The sequence below is a fragment of the Gambusia affinis genome, linkage group LG04 (assembly GCF_019740435.1).
Source record: "Gambusia affinis linkage group LG04, SWU_Gaff_1.0, whole genome shotgun sequence".
Classification (NCBI taxonomy): Eukaryota; Metazoa; Chordata; class Actinopteri; order Cyprinodontiformes; family Poeciliidae; genus Gambusia; species Gambusia affinis.
In genome coordinates, this window is record NC_057871.1 from 9,606,051 (window position 1) to 9,624,230 (window position 18,180).

The 18,180-nt window shown below is 36.7% G+C and overlaps 2 protein-coding genes across 3 annotated transcripts; both read right to left on the minus strand.

Annotated features, from left to right (window-relative positions):
• Nucleotides 1–986: 986 nt before the first annotated feature.
• rbpja (recombination signal binding protein for immunoglobulin kappa J region a) lies at nucleotides 987–8,815 on the minus strand. Of its 2 annotated transcripts, none has more exons than XM_044115183.1 (11): nucleotides 8,556–8,815; nucleotides 7,892–7,930; nucleotides 6,945–7,040; nucleotides 6,666–6,831; nucleotides 5,056–5,230; nucleotides 4,838–4,975; nucleotides 4,629–4,741; nucleotides 4,369–4,509; nucleotides 2,634–2,789; nucleotides 2,434–2,537; nucleotides 987–2,352 (listed from the first exon to the last, which is right to left on the minus strand). In XM_044115183.1, the coding sequence occupies exons 1-11, from the start codon at nucleotides 8,573–8,575 to the stop codon at nucleotides 2,034–2,036; spliced, it is 1,467 nt and encodes a 488-aa protein (XP_043971118.1). In that variant the 5' UTR covers nucleotides 8,576–8,815; the 3' UTR covers nucleotides 987–2,033. The 2 variants fall into 2 exon arrangements, with proteins under 2 accessions (XP_043971118.1, XP_043971119.1); XM_044115184.1 differs by lacking the exon at nucleotides 8,556–8,815 and adding an exon at nucleotides 8,389–8,446.
• Nucleotides 8,816–8,936: 121 nt separating this feature from the next.
• Nucleotides 8,937–18,133, minus strand: hgsnat (heparan-alpha-glucosaminide N-acetyltransferase). The gene is made up of 18 exons (XM_044115182.1): nucleotides 17,848–18,133; nucleotides 16,678–16,793; nucleotides 16,412–16,548; nucleotides 15,454–15,572; nucleotides 15,254–15,323; nucleotides 14,973–15,042; nucleotides 14,755–14,855; nucleotides 13,784–13,860; nucleotides 13,656–13,686; nucleotides 13,255–13,415; nucleotides 12,984–13,099; nucleotides 12,744–12,865; nucleotides 12,349–12,475; nucleotides 12,073–12,159; nucleotides 11,884–11,961; nucleotides 10,854–10,924; nucleotides 10,288–10,400; nucleotides 8,937–10,140 (listed from the first exon to the last, which is right to left on the minus strand). Exons 1-18 carry the CDS (start codon nucleotides 18,032–18,034, stop codon nucleotides 9,959–9,961), a joined length of 1,965 nt encoding a protein of 654 aa, XP_043971117.1. The 5' UTR covers nucleotides 18,035–18,133; the 3' UTR covers nucleotides 8,937–9,958.
• Between the last annotated feature and the right edge of the window lie 47 nt (nucleotides 18,134–18,180).

Here is an 18,180-nt window from a genome sequence, read left to right on the forward strand (position 1 = left end):
TAAGCTGTTACCATCTAACCTGCTTTTGAAAAGCCTCATAGGCTACCATCATTATTCTGTATGAATTATATACAGTAGAAAAGGATTCGATTGACATAACATTTGTGTATATAGATTAGATAATGCCTGAAGCTAATTGCTAGCCCTAAAAGGGGCAAAGACAAAAGCATTTTTCTACCATCATAAAACAACTCAAATCTGAGACAAGTCACAGCAGTTTAATGAAAACGCTATTTTATGAATCTTAGTTGTTTATATTACAACTTAGATTGTAAATATGGATGACTATACATATAGACTCTATAGATAGAAAGATAGGTAGATAGATAGATGACTATGTACAGGAAATGGAGGTGAACAATGTTGCACCATCAATTATCCTCCAGCATGTAAAATATTTCAAGCGTAGACATACAGTATGTGCCTTGATATGCATTTTAAAAATAGGTTGGAGGAATATTATGATGAAAATGTCAGAAAAAGGATATCATACCTATTGTCAAACATGGTGGCGGTGGTAGCAATATGATCTCCGGATGCCTTGTTTCTTCAGGATCCAAATGACTTCCCATGAATTCTGCATGAATTTTCTACTAGAAAATCCTAAAGGAGAATGTTAAGGTTGAGCTCAAGCACACTTGGGTTATACAGCAGGCAGTCATTGGAAGCCGACCGACAAGGCCACAGCTGAGTAGCTTAAGAACCCAAAACAGAGGTTTTGAGTGAAAGTATCAAATTAGTATTACTAATTGGGCTGATATGAAACATTTAAGTGTAAGCAAAAAAGAAATCTAGTAACCTTTTTTTCACATCACTTTGTGCCTCATTCACATATCGGCATGTCTATAGTTTTGCCTGCACAACAAACATTGTCAAAGAGGTGCGATTCAGAAGCTTAAGTAGTCTTCCTATTATGCATGTGCCAAAGATACAGCAACACATGCAAATGAGTAATGAGTGAGAATGCAATAGGTCAAATGCGCATCTTAACTTCAAAAAGACATTTAATGGGTTACTTTTAAAAATTCCACTTCTCAACTGAATCTAATGTTTCAGACTGCATCACAAAACACAATGAACCAATGACATATTTAATTTAGTTAGAATTTATGTCAATGTGGAAGCAACATATAAAACATACCAAAAATTATGACATACTGTGAAAAATTGCAAAGTAAGACTGGTTGCATTGGGCTGATGCATCAAATGTGTAGTGCTAGGAAGGTCAGCTCAACATTGCATTCATGGAGTTTTAGAAGATTTTAAAAAGTATGAACCTCGAAGACATGTTTCCAAATCAGGTTTACTTTATGTACACGGACTGATTATTGACCAACAGATAAAATTATTAAAATGTTTGTTCTTAATAGCTAACATGCAATAAACAGAACTGTGAAGAGAATGAAATTGTAGTACAACAGTTAAAGAAATACAACCAACTTGAGACAAGACAAAAATAGGGATCACAAATAGCAACCCATATGATAGCAAAATAAAGTAAGTTTGCAGTATCATACAAAAATGGTCAAATGTACCGAAAAAGCTTATAAAATATAATCTGAATAACATTATGTTTTTATGGTACAATAAAAACAATGTTACCTTTACAAATTGTCCTTTTCTCAGAATAGTTAAGGTTGTTCAGTAAAAATAAGATTTTTATGGTAAAAAGCAGAAGGAAGACACCTTTCACACCCACATAAGTATAAAAACAACGTTTTATCAAATCCAGGTGTTAGCATTAGAAGGCACATCCCTCTTCTTATAGGTGAGGATCTGGGATATCAGTCTGAGTGGGGCTCATGTCCACAACCTCCCAACAGAGGGCGCTGAAGCACAAAGTCAGTAAAAAGTTGTTGTTTTTTTTCTTTTAACTCATCCTTTTCCAGCTCCGAAGCATTCCTTATGTTTTCACTGTTGCTCTGAAAATATAAAGCTTCAGGACTTCAGCACAGGCTTGAAGATCCAATGAACCTTTATACCACACATCCTTTCCTGACAGCACACAACCATAAACCAAGAACCACAGCTGACTACGTCAGTGCTGACACGCCTGAGTCACTGCTGCTGGCAGCGTGGTTGTCGCCGTGGCCGCCAACTGAAGATGAAGGTGAAGAGGAAGATGCTGGTGATGAGGAAGCGTTGCTGTTGGATCGGAGGATGATCCCAGTGGCACTGCAGTGAGGCCGAGGTCCCGGCTCGGGAGTGTAGGTGAAAGTCAGGCCTGTAGGGTAGATGATTCCGTCGTTGCGGACCAGCGTGACGGGAACCTGGACGGGCTGCAGCACCCAACGCCAACCCTCCCTGAAGGAAGAGATGTCTGGAACTACACAGAGGATGCTCTCTCCACACCTGAACGAGCAAACAAATTGGAGTCTGCATCAAAAAGAGACATGTGCACACACACAGCTAAGCTCTGGCAGACCGTTTTACCTGTACATTGTTTCTGCCTCCACATCACCAAACCAAACTCTGAGGTTAGGAGTGAAGTTCTGTCCCGTCACTTCCAGCATGGCCACATCTCCTCCGCCATTTAACTGAGGAGGGAGGAAAAAGACGCATCTTCAAAGACCCTGAAAAATGGCTGTAGTCTAGATGTTGGGATGATATGAGAAAGTCTGATCTCTGGTTACCTGCAGACTTTCCACCACAGGGACAGGGCTGACCGGTGTGGGGACTGGACCCATGCCTTCACAAAATGTGTACTCTGCTTTGTCAGTGCTAATGATAGTCCATGCTGCGCCATCATTAATGTTTTCCTTGCGAGAGTCTTTGGGGCATGGTGTACCCTGGGATAGAAATTATTACCATCACACACTGCTGACAAAAATTAAAAATAAAACTTCTACACTTGTTTGTTGCACATTTTGGTTCTCTGACAAATTGAATCACTGATGATAAATAATATTAATAATATTCTTCATCATTCTGGTTCCAATTTAAGTTCCACAGTATTAGGAAAACAGCCAATATTGTAATGTTGGGATGATGAAGTGTTCCACCACAAATACCAACTTAAATAGTGTTAAAAAAGGAAAAAAAAAAATAAAAAGTACTATTTCTATCTAGAACAATAGGGTTGTATTGAAGGACTGTACTCAGGCAATGACTGTTGTTTTAGCTGAAACAGATTACCTCTAGTAAAGAAAGTAATATTTCTTGTAGGAAAACATTCATGCCGTTTGTAATTACCGTAAAAAGTCTTCATAAGTATTTGGATTAATCAGGATGAGACTGTTTACATGCAATACACATTGTGTACATTTATCTAAAAAAAACCTTACTCAGTTGCACATTTCTTGGATCCAAGTATGTTATTGCTGACAACTGCACAGTATTTTCATGTTATAGTTATGTACTTACTGTACAGTTTATTATCCTTAATCTGGTCTTTTATATATTTTAACACTTATCTTTGTGTGAACCTAAATGCCTCGATGCTCTTATACTTGAATCAGTGTGGGACAATAACATCTATCCTATTCGATAAATACTCGTTAACCTCCAAGCAGTTCTTTGCAATGCTAACATTGCACACATTGCTACAAAAATAGTAGTAGATTTGTGATACAAAACATGACTATCATCATTGTATCAACACACAATGTGTACTTCTACAAACTTAGTCTACTGACCCATGCCAAGTACATTTAGAAATGCTGCAACAAAAGCTATGTACAGAATAAAATAAAGAGCATAAACAGTGTAGCAATAAAAATCAAAATACAGCCTTTGCAATGATCAGGTTTAGTAGCTTCATTTTATTGCCTAATGCATCACTTCATAATGATTTCCCAATCATTTATAGGCTATAGATGCTTCTTTTTACCCAACAGAATGTTGCCTTTAGTTTTGTTGTATTCTTACTCATTAACGTGGTAATTTGTGTTGAGCATGTTCCAGATTAAAAATAAAGACAAATAGAAGCACAACCTTTCCACTAATGAACAGCATCAGAAAATGAATAAAAGGTTAAAATTGTGTGTAAACTGAACGCTACTCATCTGTCATCACACTGTCAAGTTTGATCTTCAGTGAATCGCTAGAAATACATCGATCAGGCTTTGCTGCCCACAGGCCAACTATCTGAACCACAAATTGTAATGTTGCCCAATACCAATTTTCTTTCAACAAAATGTATAACACATTCAAAGTGATTTGTTTTCATTTAAAATATATATGTGACAAACATTTAAGACAAATGTACTGCAGCTTCCATGTATGTAGCAGGAAACAGACAATTACAATATAAATCACCTTTCAAAGAATAGTTCCCTAATCTTTATTTGAAAAAACTTTTCTAAAATAAAAACTATTATTGTCAACAGCTGCAGACGTGTGGGTGTGCACAGGCATGCATCTACACACCTGATACTGGATAATTCTTTCCTGTGAAAGACAGAGATACATTTTCTCTGTATCTTTCAGGTAGAAGGCACACTTGTGAAGCTGCGATACGGGATCATCTGCATCCAACTGCGCTGCTTGCTTGTCAACTTTACGAATGATCTGAAGAAATACAGAAAGAACACCCATCATATAAGCTGGCAAAGAAAACACAGACACAAACAAAAACCAAAAATTTATGGCTACACTTCAGGACATTTGCGCAGCAGCAACTTACATACCAGTCTAGGCAGGGCCAGGCCAGTAACAGAGCAGACCAATTTCACTGTCTGGCCATAGTGAATGTAGCCATCTTTCACAGTGAATTCCTCTCCTTCAGATTCATCATCATCCACTAAACAAATTGAGAAAATTCTCTGAGCATCTACTTATTCAAATAAAAACACAGGTACCTGAAAGTAAAAAAAAAAAAAAAAAAAGATTGACTCACACAGGTGGATGTAGAAGGCACCCCATTGTTGGGAGCTGGCATGAAAGTTCCCTCCCTCAACATGAAGGTACCTGGTACTGACTGTTTGGGAACGCAAGCGGTTGAACAAGGCCACTTTAGTCCCAGAAGCTATGCACACTGGTGAAAGATGGAGAGGAAAATTAAACCAAATGTTCTCTAAGAGATTAAATCAATACAGTAATGTGGTGTGGACTCACAGTCTGCGTTTTTCAGGGACTGCTTCTTCTTGGAAGGTTTGGAAATGACTTTGATCCTCTTGCTGGGGAAAACTCCGATATCTGAGCTGTTTCCATGTAACATCTTCACAGACAGCATGAAGTGTTTTCTTTTGTCTGAGTCACTGATATACAGCGTTTTAGCTGTGCAGAAGTTCTACCGCAGAGAGAGGACAAAATGTTAGAGGTCACACCAAGTTTAATCTGCTTTCAATTCCTTTTTTATGTTTTTGAAAGAACAAGTTTCTAAAGAATAAGGCTGCTACATACACAGTAATTTGCTAAAGTGTTCATGCCCCATGCAATTTCCCACATTTTGTCAAATTACTATCAAACATAGGAGTACTTTATTGGGATTTGTGGTACTCCAACAAAACAACTGTGTGTTGTTGTCAAGGGCCAGGGGGAAGATAGATGGCTTCCAGAATTTATTGCAAAGAAAAATTAGAAAATTGTTCAGTGCATCTGTATTTAGCCTATTTGAATCAATCATATGGTAGAAAAATAAAACACTTGCAACTGTCACTACATTAAGGTGGTTCAATAGCTCTGTCCACTTTTAGCAAAATAGGTTATCAGTCAGAGTTTTAAATAGCAGTTTTCAAATTTAAATCTGGAATTTCTGGGATCTTTCTTAAATATGATACGTTCACTGATCAAAACCAATCTAAACCTTTATTCTTGTCACTTTTCAGACAAGGGTAGACTTGTTGAGCGAGATATTCTGTCGACTGATTCTCTTACTGGATCTCTGGAGCTCTCTGGCCGGTGTTGTCAACTTATTCAAGCTGCTGATTAGCTGGTTTCTCAGCCAGCTTCAGTGAACACAAAAGGAACGAACCTAAATTTTCCTTTTGTCTAGGTTCTTTGTTGCTGATGAAATATTTTTCATTAGCAAAATAAAAAATATTTTTCTTAAGTATTTTTTTTTAGGTATCTCTCTAATTAACTTCATTAGACACCTGAAACAACCTCAAGCTGAATGTAAACATTACTGATATGGAGGAAAATCCAACTGTCTGCAGCTTTTAGAAGGTACTGCAGCAAGTACCTTCACTGCAACAGACATGCAACTGCTCACCAATACAGTTTTCAGATGCAAGTCTGTCAGCAGCAGTTTATACAGCAGCTGCACTCAATTCATAAATCACTTGCATTGCTTATATATCAGAATTCCTCCGAAGGAATCTACACTTGTTTCAATTATCAGATGTCAGGACAGCATTATTGAGAAACTTCCCATATTGTTGAACTCTTGTTCTCCATTATTGTTTCATGATGACCTTATAAGTAAACAAAAATTAAACCAAACCTGGAGTTAGCAGTATGCAGATCACTTTTAGAATTACTTGAGACACTCATAAACTAGAATTGTTAGAAACCTTTACTGTCGAATAAAGTAAAAAAAAAAAAAATACGCTCAACTAGTATCAAGAAACCAGAGGATATCAAGAAGCTGGTTTCTTGATACTATTACACCCTTATCTGTACCACAAATTCAAATACAACACATTGATGTTTGTGCCTGTATTGTGGCAAAATATTTTTGTAAGACACTGTGAACCCATGTTATATCATTATTTGTTACTCACCTTTCCCTCCAGAAAGAGTTGCTGCATGTCTTGCTCACTGCTGCCTATCCCAATGAAAACATAAGGCTGGGCCTCTTGTTCAGAGCAACCTTCCTTCACCAACTCCTTCACTTTCTTCTGCCAACCCGTCCCCATCAGATACACACATGGTGGTGGGCAGAAAAACCTAACGGGGACAATAATAATATGAAAAAGCTCAAAACATGTATTCTGTTCAGCAAATATTTTTATTTGAATAAAATATTTTTATTAAAAATAGTAAATTGGACTCTCACAAACCTTTTCTCATTTCCGTATGACTTTTGTGCCACTTTTGCATGCAGTATGAGGACTGTCTGATCCTGCTTCTCTTTCAAGTAAGACCTCATAGCCTCCCTGAAATAAAGATGTATTAAATACCAAAAATAGCAATCGACTTATTACGGGTGCAACTCAGTAAATTAGAATATTAAAACCTTTATTTTGGTAATCCTGTTCAAAAAGTGAAATTCCTACATTTTATAAGTTTGAATACATTACAAAACATTTATCGAAATTTCAACACAGAAATGGTTTGTGTAGCTGTACAATCATATGATTGTGTACAATGTCAGATTTTTAGCTCCCTTTAGAAGGAACTAACAAAGGTCATTTAAAAAGAAGATGGCAATTAAATAATGCATTATTTCATTCATACACAGATAGGAAAAGATTACACTTGATTTAAAATCCAGGTCTCAGTCTGGAAGACAAGCACGGAGCTGCAGAATCTAGATTGCTTGAGATCCATCGAGAAGTTTCCACAGTCAGTTATGGCTTGAAGAACCATGTCATATGCTGGGTTTGATCCACTGTGTTTTATCAAGTCCAAACTCAGCAACTGTCTCCCAGGCCATTTCAGAGAACTTAATGCTTTCATGTGCCGACAAACCTTATTGGTATGCTGTATGCTTTAAAATACATCAAAACTTGTTTTATTGACTATGGTGTCACTGTACTTAGCCAGCAAACTATCCTGACGACATCTATACAACAAGTCATTGATGGAGTAATGCATGTAAAAGAAGCTCAAACCAAGAATGCGCACTTTATTACATTGTGTATTTTCATGGTGGGTAGAAAATCTGTAGGAGTCTCACTTTGTGAATTTCAGAACTCAGATAATTTAAATTGGATGATTTACTGATTTGGTAAGTTGTATTTGTAAATAGTATGTTCTGTCGGACTTAGCTGAAGTCTCCACTCACCTCGTTAACCGTCGAGGCAGATGTTGCTCACTAAACTTCCTGCAAAACAACAACAGGATTTGATGCATTTTATACAGCAGCAAAAAGTCAAACTTTAGCCTCTGTAACTGTCCTAACACAGATCTAGTTTATTGCACAATCGTCCTTTCACCAGGTATATAATAAGTCAGTAGCTACAATAGTAAAATGAACAAATGTTGAGATGGAACAGGCTTTTGTGGAGTATGGAAATAAAATTGGCTATAATAAACCAATACTTTCAAATATAAGGAAGTAACTGATATCGTTTTAAACTATTGAGACAAATACATTATAGTTTTAATTTCGAAAATGTCGCCATTAACATGTTTTAAAGATATACTGGAGAAATAAGGACAAAAACTGATTAAGAAAACATACATGATGCAAAATATCTGCACTACTCTGAAATAATTAAGGAGAAATTCAAGAGGAATAGAGAACCAGCATGCTGCGAAAAATAGTTTTGAGAAACTGACCCAGCATTAAACCACAAGCTGGATTCGGTGAGATTTCCAAGTTAACAACAATAATATTAAAAAAACTATTACTTCCAATATGAATAAAAACTCTGTGAAACCTAGGAATGCTTCTCTGTATGATAACTTGACATTTTCAGCCACATTATGGTCCAATTTCTACTTACCCCGTCACGACGGGCGCCATCTTCGAATCTCCCCTCAACCCTCCCCATCGGAAAAAAAAATCCAACAATCGCGAGATCCCACCCCCAAGCTCTCGCCAAAGCCAATCCGCTTCAGAAAAACCGTACTAGCAGCGACAAGATTGACGGAGGGAGATGTGATGGGAGAAAAGGTTGAGAGAAGTGGGAGGGGGAAAAGGGAAGGGTGGCGATGGGGTGACCAACAGAAAGCACACGCCAAAACAACAGGCGTGGGAAAGTAGTTAAATCGCGCGAGAATGGGAAACTCATTGTTGACACGAACCGATAGCCCACAGGCATCGCGAGATTAAGAGGCACCTTAACTACCCGTTTTTTTAGTTTTCTCATAGCACTCTCACTGTTAGATGATTCCCACGACTTCTCTTAGGCAATAGACCAAACCTTTGACAGACTGAATATAAATAACTGCTGCTAACACGAATTATATTTTAAAGCCGTCCAATAAAGGACAGGCTAAAGTTTTCAGAAAATATTTGGCTTTCTTTTATTTTCACAAGAAATTGTAAGGTATTTAAACTCAAAAGAACAATTCTGAATTATCTTTATTAAAGACATTTCAAATTATGAACAATCTAAAAAAACAAAAAACAAAAAAAACCATGTATAAAAGGTTTACATAATCAAATCAAAAAGTACAAGATGAACAATTATACCAACGTCTGACAGCATTTGGATAATCAGCATGTTTTACATTTAATTTCATGTAAATGTGCTCTAAAACATTTCTGAGTGTATCTGATGTTAGTTGAAATAAACAGCATTGTTGTTTTATAACATGTTAGCACAAGTCAATGACTGGACTTTGCAAATATTTGATGACAAGTAGTGAAATCAATTAAAGTCTGCTGGCATCCTAAATTCACTTCTCAGATGTTTTTTTCCCTAAAAAACAAATGAGGCAACATCTTACAATTTTGAGCTAAAAATGTATATTACAGAACCCCAAATCATTGGTCTAAACCTCTTTAAACTGGTTTAGATCAATTCAACTAAACTGTTAATCAGGTTTTCAGAGACCAAAAGCCAGATTTAAAGATAACAAAAAGATATATACTCAATATATACTCAATACTTGGTAATATTAACCAAAAATGTGAAAAAACGTAATTTGAGCTTAACATCTTTGGCTCTGCAGTCTAATGATCATTGACAAAAGATGCAAGATAAGAAAAGCGATGGTGATGTCCACTTTGTAAGGTGAAATCAAACCAGTTTAGAAAAAAGTAATTATTATGGCACTTATAAAGTAAATTAATACATGTTCCCACATTCCATATGGTTTTAAATGTTATCACCAGCAATTCAGATGTAAAAAAAAATATTTGCATTGCTTGTGCACTGCTGCTGATTTAATAAGCTGTCCTTTAGATTTTCCAGAAAATCCTCTTTCTGTAGAGGATGTAAGAGATAACAACCCACAAAGATGTGGCAAGAACATTCTGGATGAGGTGCTCAGCATGTGACTGGTTGTTGGCCATTTTCCAGCGGAAAGGAAAGTAGTTCTCAAACACTTCATGCCCCACATATACCAGAATGGAGTTCATACCTGAAATCAGGCAAAAGAGTGAGAGGGAAGGAACAGTCACAATGGCTCCCCATCCATCAAACAGGTCCAGGGGATTAGCTCAATCACAACAAATTATATAAATACAGTCTAGTCATTCAGTTCGGTATTTTTGACAGAAATACTTACCAGGGTAGTAGAAAGGTGCCCCAGACCACCATTTCTTAACATCAACTGTGTAGTAGATAAGCACAAGTAACACAAAGGCAAAACAAGCCAATGTTGTCACATAGGACAGTGACCTAGAGGTAATACAAAGAGATACAGGATAATTATTAAAGATGTTTAGATTAGGAGTTCTTATGTTTGTTAAAAGTAAAATGGGAAACTGCACAACAATGAATATGGATACAATTTGAAGTGAGTGTCTTGGCAGACTGATAGTATAACACTGTCAATCAGGCAAGAGACTAATAGTGTAACCTACATTTCTCCTATGAATAAATACCTTCATTGGTTACATGCCTACAAGTCTATTGATCTACAGAGTCTGAGTTTTTATTCTTAAGATAGAATGTTTGATGCGTTTACAGAACAAAATTTATGAGTTTTCTTACTTGAAAATGAATTGGGAAAAAAAAACCATGATTGTCAGATTAAAAACAATTGTTTGGAGAATTTGTTCAACTAACACAAAAAGGTAACCACTTGGACTGCAATTATCCTATATTACATTATTTAGGAGCAAACCTTACCACAAGTTCTTGTTAACAGGAATGAAACCTTTGTCTGTGGAGCATTCAGTCAGAACTACTGATATGGCTCCCTGTGGGATGAAGAACAGTCAGTCATTCAGAGGGGAGGAAAAATAGCCAACAGAAACATACTTTACAGTAAAATTAGTCATTTCAGAAATGTAAATATTGAAACTGGTTTTAATCAGCTAGCCTGATGAATTCATGCTGTGTTGCTAAACTAGTATATTGAAGACAACAGTTGTTAAAAGAAAGAACATCTACTATAAGTTTTAGGGTTTTTAATATGGCCTATGGTGTGTTATAAGATCTAACATAAAATTTAAATTTAACCTCAATTTTACAAAATACACCACAGACTTGACTTTTCAAACAAAGAAAAACAAATTGTACATGCTGTGTGAGAAAAATAAGGGGTATTCTTGGTGCTTTCACATTACTTAAGAGTGAAAAAGAAGAAGAAGCCAAGTGATACAAATCAAATGGCCTTTATTAATTGATAGACTCGAGACCTTTGACAGTTTTTTGGTCTGTAACATACAGTATTGTGTTATCACAACACTGAGAGGAAAATACATCAGCAATAACTTTGCATAAGATAAATCTGCTGCTTCTCCATCTGGGGAGTGTCATAAAACCATTTCCAACACTTTTGAAGTCCAAAATTGTACACAGACATAAGTGTTAATACATAACATCTAAGACAGTTTGAAATCTGTCTTTGGGCAGGTGTAGATGTCCTAAGAAACTCACCCAAGGCTTAAAGGACAAAATGATCAATAAGATGCTTTCATTTAGTGGTACATTTGTATGTTAAAATGAATGCAAAGAATTATTTTTTTCTACTTTTCTTCAAGCTTAGTAGCTTTTTAACTTGTTCTCTTGAACCTCAAATCTGACTCTTATATGCCAAAAATGAATGCATGTGTGCATGTGGTGTCTTTGAAAACATAATTGGCTTGTGAGTTCTCAGATCTACTAATCTGGTTTTATGTTATGTTGGTACTAAGTTCATAGGGAATTATCTTACCAGTAAGAAGCCCCAAAGGAGAAATCTTGAAATAACACTCTTAGGAACATCTCTGTAGTGTAAAAATATCTTTCCAGCCTGAGCACAAAAACATATGCATGTTGTAAACACTTCATTTATATTATACAATCCTATATAATATTTTTTTTATTTATTTTATTTTTTACAACGTTTTAAATAAATACTAACCTGTAATCCAAGAAAAGCCATGAGGACAGAGTTGATGCTTCCCAAAACACCTTCTGGATCGTAAGGCATCTTAGTTGCATAAATCACCTGAATATTACAATGACAGCAAAGAGGTGTTTATGTAAGTCATAAGGAAATAGGGCTTAGGTATGGTGTGTTCACTCATTTGAAAAGTTTATTTCAACATTGCTGACTTGCCAGTCTGGGCTTATCAAGTAGAAATTTCTTGGTGCATCTTTAATAATAAAATTAGCACAAAATAAACATTGCACAAACCTTTGATGAGGGACTTTGATAAATATGCTGTTCTCCCAGTAACATGCGGTCGATGTAACCAGCTGCTCCACCTGTACAGTTCACATGGAGGCCCATATCCCCGAGCCCACCTGGACCCAGGTATCCTCTGTACCAACATGAAGGGATATAATTAATGTTACTGATAGGGCAGAAAAAGAAGCAGAATTGACCGCTTCAGTGTTATCTAAAAATTATATACAAAAGAGAATATTTGTTTAAGTTTAAAAATGAAGTTGAATTTATTGCGGTAAAAGTATCTAGAAGTCCTGAGGAGGTATAAATTTCTCACTTAGGGAAAATGTATTCCCTCCTTTTAGCAAGTAGAAAAACCCAATAATTTATTGTTGGGTGCCAAAAAACACTGGTTGACTCACGTTGGGCAGTCTGGTACAGGAAGAAGGAAAGTGAGGCACAGCCAGAGGATTTCCAGAAGAAGAACGCAAAGCCAGGCTGGCCAGTAAAGTATTATATCAAGACCAGGAGACCACCAAGCATCCTGGAAAACAGACAATTCTTGTTAGCAGTTGGAAAATATTAAAGGTTCTCTAAAGATTTCTTTAAAAAAATATAAAGAAATGTTAAATAATGATAGGAAAGTAAAACTTTTGGCTGACTGTTGTGAGTATGTCCAGATGTCCTCTTGCCACCAGTAAGTCCAAACTAGCTACAACCAAGTACGACCAGGCGAGGCGCTGCAGCACACCCGGGATCCTCAAGTTGTCCAACGACACTGTGGAGTAAATGAAAAGCTTAAGACAAAGACACAAGATGAAAGACTACAACAAATGTAAACTATAAAAGCCAATTTTGTACACTTTAGGACTGAAGTTAGCAAAATAATTAATAATAAATGACAAAACATCCACTGGAGAGATTTATTCTTACACGGTCCAAAACAGTAGTTTGGGTTAATGATGAAGACTCCAATGAGAAACAGCTGGGCGCTCCTCCATACAACTTTCTTGAGCAGATAGAAACGACTCGCTCCCACACGGAGCAATGAGTTGATAGAGAGTGTGATGGATGTGCCCATGATGAACACAAACCTGGTGGAGGTCGGAGACATGCAGTGAAGGGAAAGAAGATGAAACATAACTAGAAGGGGCCACTAGGAAAACCATAAGAAAGAAAAAACATTGTGGGGTGAAAACTCTTGTTTAACAGAGCTATACCCTACCAATGTACATATGACAAAATTGTAGGTAGAATAATAGCATGGAAATATCCTTTATTGTCCCACAGTGGGGAAATTCAGATAAAATAATAAAATAATCCACTTGTCGTACCAAGGAAAAACAAGATCAGCAACTGTAAGACCTGTGAAGCAAAGGACAATAAATAAATCAACAACAAAAGCCAAGATGACAACAGATAAAAACATAAAAAAGGAAGAAAGCTAAAAGGTTAAGCTCACCGTTCCAGCTTGAATGTCGGAAGAACCAGTATCGTCCTCCTCCATAGTTCACAAACACCATAATAACCAAGGACATCCTAAAGGAAGTTAAAAAGATGGAAAAACTTTTAATAAATGGAGAGAACAAACCAGAACATCTAGCGTGTCTTGCATTTCAGTGTACTTGCAAGTATTCACATCCCCCTAAGTTTGCTCAAATATTGTCAGATTAAAACCACAAATATTATGTATATTATTGTGAATTTGTGTAACAGACCAGCAGAACATTGTGCATCATTGTGAAGGAAAAGAAAAAGGGATATATTATTTATTTTTTATAAAAATCTTAAATGTCTTGTGCACATTTGTATTCTGTCTGACAAATATAAATAACACCTAGTGCAAATAAAAACCACCAAATCAGGCCGGGTAAGGGAAATATTTACATTATTTACAGATGAACATCATGCTAAAGCTGAAAAACTGAAATTATAGGCAGCAAAACAACTAAGGCAGAGTCAGGAGGTCACCTTTTGGTTACAGAATGACTCTAAACATACAACCAAATTTAAATGAAATTGTTTCAATTTTAAAAGTTTAGTCCTTCAAGACCTGTGTTAAATCTCTGCTTCAATGCACCTAATTAAAATTATCATATCACTGCATGTTGAGGTAATTTGTGAAAAAGTTTATGGGGAAGGGACTGTACAACAGGGACTATATACCAGTAAGGCACTATATGTCAGAAAGTTCGGTCACAAACTCTGTCTTTTTAAATCAAAAACAAGTTACTAAACTGTATGTTTTTTATGATAACGTAGGACCAAGAGACTGAGTATGTTTACTAGTGGGAGTAAAATAATATGTGATTGTTTCAATATCTTCTTTGTTGTGAGAATCACATGAAATAAAGATGACAAGTCAGGCTAAAGTTGTAAATCACTTAATGCTGCATCGGCAGAGCTGGAGTGAAATGCGGGGGCGGGTCTTACCCTCTAAACGTGTCGAGTGAACGAAGCCTTCTGTTGGTGTTGGCCGGGGTAAGGAGGATGTTGTCAGTAACTAGCGCATCGGTACGAGGAGACCCAAGTTCCTGGATGGTTGGAGTAAGTTTACATGTGAACTTTATTATGTTCTACCAAAATCAGGTCCTTAAATCCCAAAGAAATTTACTTGGAAAAAAAAAAAACCTGCAGGGAAAAACACTTACAGAATTAATGAGCCTCTCCGTCTCCATGGTCCCACTCATTCTGAGGACGAAAGCCCTTACAACACCAAGTCTAGACAAGAATCACAGTGTGTTTATGGGGGACTAGTTAGAAACACAGAACTTCATAAAAGATTGGTGCTTGAGAGATTTACATACATTTTTATCTAACAACACTGCACATATTATACATGAAAACACACACAAACAAGACTTAAAACTAAAACTACATCTTATCAGGAAATGATTTAATGAAAAGGACAAATATTATAAATCAGCCCCACCTTAATACTCTACATCCGATGGCAAATATCAAGGCCAGTCCCACAAAGACAAAAAAAGCAACCAAGATCGCTGCATGGAAAAAGCGGGACATTAGTGTAAAAAAATGTTATTTGTACAAGCCTCATTCTAGGGTTCAAAATATTTAACCTTCATCTATATAACCCCGGTGTAATAAAGCATTCATGTGTGTGACACTCACGCATATTACTGTTTACAGGGTCTGAATTGGTCAGTAGGGAGCAGTTAGTGAGCGAGACGTTGTTGAGATTTTGCATCCACAGAGAGTAGCTCCCATGCTCCCCGAAGTGGAATTGAACTCTGGGAATTAAAACATCAACCAAACACAGTAAATTTAACTGGCTATTAAATTATTTAATAAAGACTGTCATTTATCCTTGTTTTGTATATACGGTACTATGCCAAGCAAAAAAAAAAAAAGTCGTACTGCTAGAACATTTTCATTTAATTGTGTCAAAACTACAAATTTCTTTGTGTTTTATTGGAATTTGTTTTGCGATAGACCAGCATGAACTAGTGCATAACTGTAAGTCTAATGGAGAGAGATACATGGCTTTTAACATTTTTATAAATAAAAAACTGTAAAGTGCGGAGTGCATTTGCATTCAACCCCTCATTACTCCGATAGCTCTAAATAAACTCTAGAGTCCACTTGTGTGTATTTCAGTTTAAATCCAGGTCCCACAGGTTAATTTGAGATCAAACAGCGTAATGAAAATCAAGGAACACAGCAGGTCAGAGATGAAACCATGAAGGTGTGGAGAAGTTTAAAGTTATAAAACACTGTAACAAGCTTCGAATGACTCACTGAGAAGTGTTCAAACCATCCTCTGAAAATGGAAAGAATGTAACCCAACTGCAAACCTACTGAGACATGGCTGTCCAGCTAAACTAACAAGCTGAGCAACAAAAGTATTAATCAAATAAATAACAAAATAAATCCAAGTAAAATACATTGTCTACAGTGGCTGCACATTTATAACCCCTAAAAATGTTTTTAAAATTGCTCAAGTGAAAAAGTCAACATGCAATTGAAATCAATAGTTGATATGGAAGTTCTGTCACCCAGCATATGATGATTAGACAGTGCATTACCATTTCTCATACACAAAGAACTACAGTGTGTTTAATACACCTACTTGCAGAGCTCCTGGGCCTCATGAGTGCTGTTGAGCTGAAGGGTTATTTCATGCCATGTGTTCACAGTGAAGTTAATTGAACTGGGCTGACCAGGGCTGCTCCCTGCTGGCACCACCCCCAGATGCTGGTACAAACACTAGCAGCACATAAGGAAATACATTAATAAACGCATCAGATGTTTGTTAGTTTTTTGGGGGGGTTTTTGACAGTTTTGTGATGCAGGGAAGTCATGAAGAGCTGGATAAACTGATAGGTTTGAGCTTACCTGGTAGCAGCGCTCTGACCTCCAGGACACCAGGACCTCCGTCTCCAGCTCATTGCTGACCATCAAAAGAGCCTCATCCATCTTCAAAGCAACGTGTTCATGGTGACCGAAGTCAGCTGGAGGGAAGAAAATCGGTCAGACGACATTCATTAACAACTCGGCTTCTACATAAACTAAATCCTTCTAGCATGTTATGTCCAGTTCTTAGCAGAAAAAAAATATATGCACAGCTACTATAAAAAAAAAACAAAAAAAAAAAAAAACACTTAGATCATCAGAAACATGTAGAATAATTTGTTCTGAAATATTCCAACCAGTTTGGAAGCAGAAATGCCAGATAGCAGAAAGATCCGGAGGACTAAAGCATGTGAGAGGTCTGCAGTGTATATGGCTGCTGAGTTCACTGGTCACATGCTGAGTTAATACATAAATAGCCATATGAGGGAATTTCAAATATCTCCGGCTCAGTTTCCAAGCCAATACTCAGAAATACGGTAAAGCCGTTCGACCTCTTAAACATTAGCATCGCACATACATGGTGGCTTACGGTAAAAGAGCACCAGGAGTGCCCTTACAGGCGGATAAAAATTAAATGAAACAGTCAAGTGTGTATTTATGACATTCCTTATACTTTCACATACTTATGTTATACCCAAAATAAATATTTCATTATTTTACTGTGGATTTTTGGAGACAGATTCAGAGAAAGTACCCATGCTAATCCAGACTATATGTAATTTTCAGAAATGTATTTCTCTGAAATCCTAATAGGTGACAATAAACTCTCTTTGGAGTATTTGAAAGGGTCGATGAGACTATATCCAGAATACATATTTTATAATTTTACTGTGCAGTTTCAGAGCTAGACCAAGTCAAAGTATCTCCTAACGCTTATCAAGTATAAGCATTTGTCTCCTATTTAGAGATGTACTTCTCTCAAGCCCTACGAGGTGACAACAAACTCTTTGGATTAGGTTCCCCTTTAGCGACATACAATAGTTTCAATCTTCTTCACGTCCATAGCGGTGACTCGTTATCGATTTCTTAAAGCTGTTGAGGTGTAAATAGTTAGAAAGGGTTGCGAAAAGTTTTACTTAACAAACAGCTATGTTGTTAACCTAGCCACAAAGAAATGTATCTGATTTTATTTGCCTACATTCCTGTACTTACGTGCAGAGATTTCAGCCATTAGTGGTCCTACGCAAATGGCAATAACAATAACAATGACAGCGAGCAAAAAAATATTAGCTTGTTTGGGTTGTTTCATTTCTTTTCGCTTTTCCGGCTTCTCTCTCACAGCTGAAGATTTGTGTGAAGATATGTGCTTTAGGTTTTCTTCTGGTTTCTTTTTTGCCATGTATTCAACTTCCTACTCTTCCTTGTTGTCATATTATAGTGGAAGCGTGAAGGGACAAAAACAGTTCCGCTGTTCCGAAAATTCTCACATCAATTTCGCAAGTGGGCAGCAGGTGCTGAAGACGTTAAACAAAGGCTGACATTAAT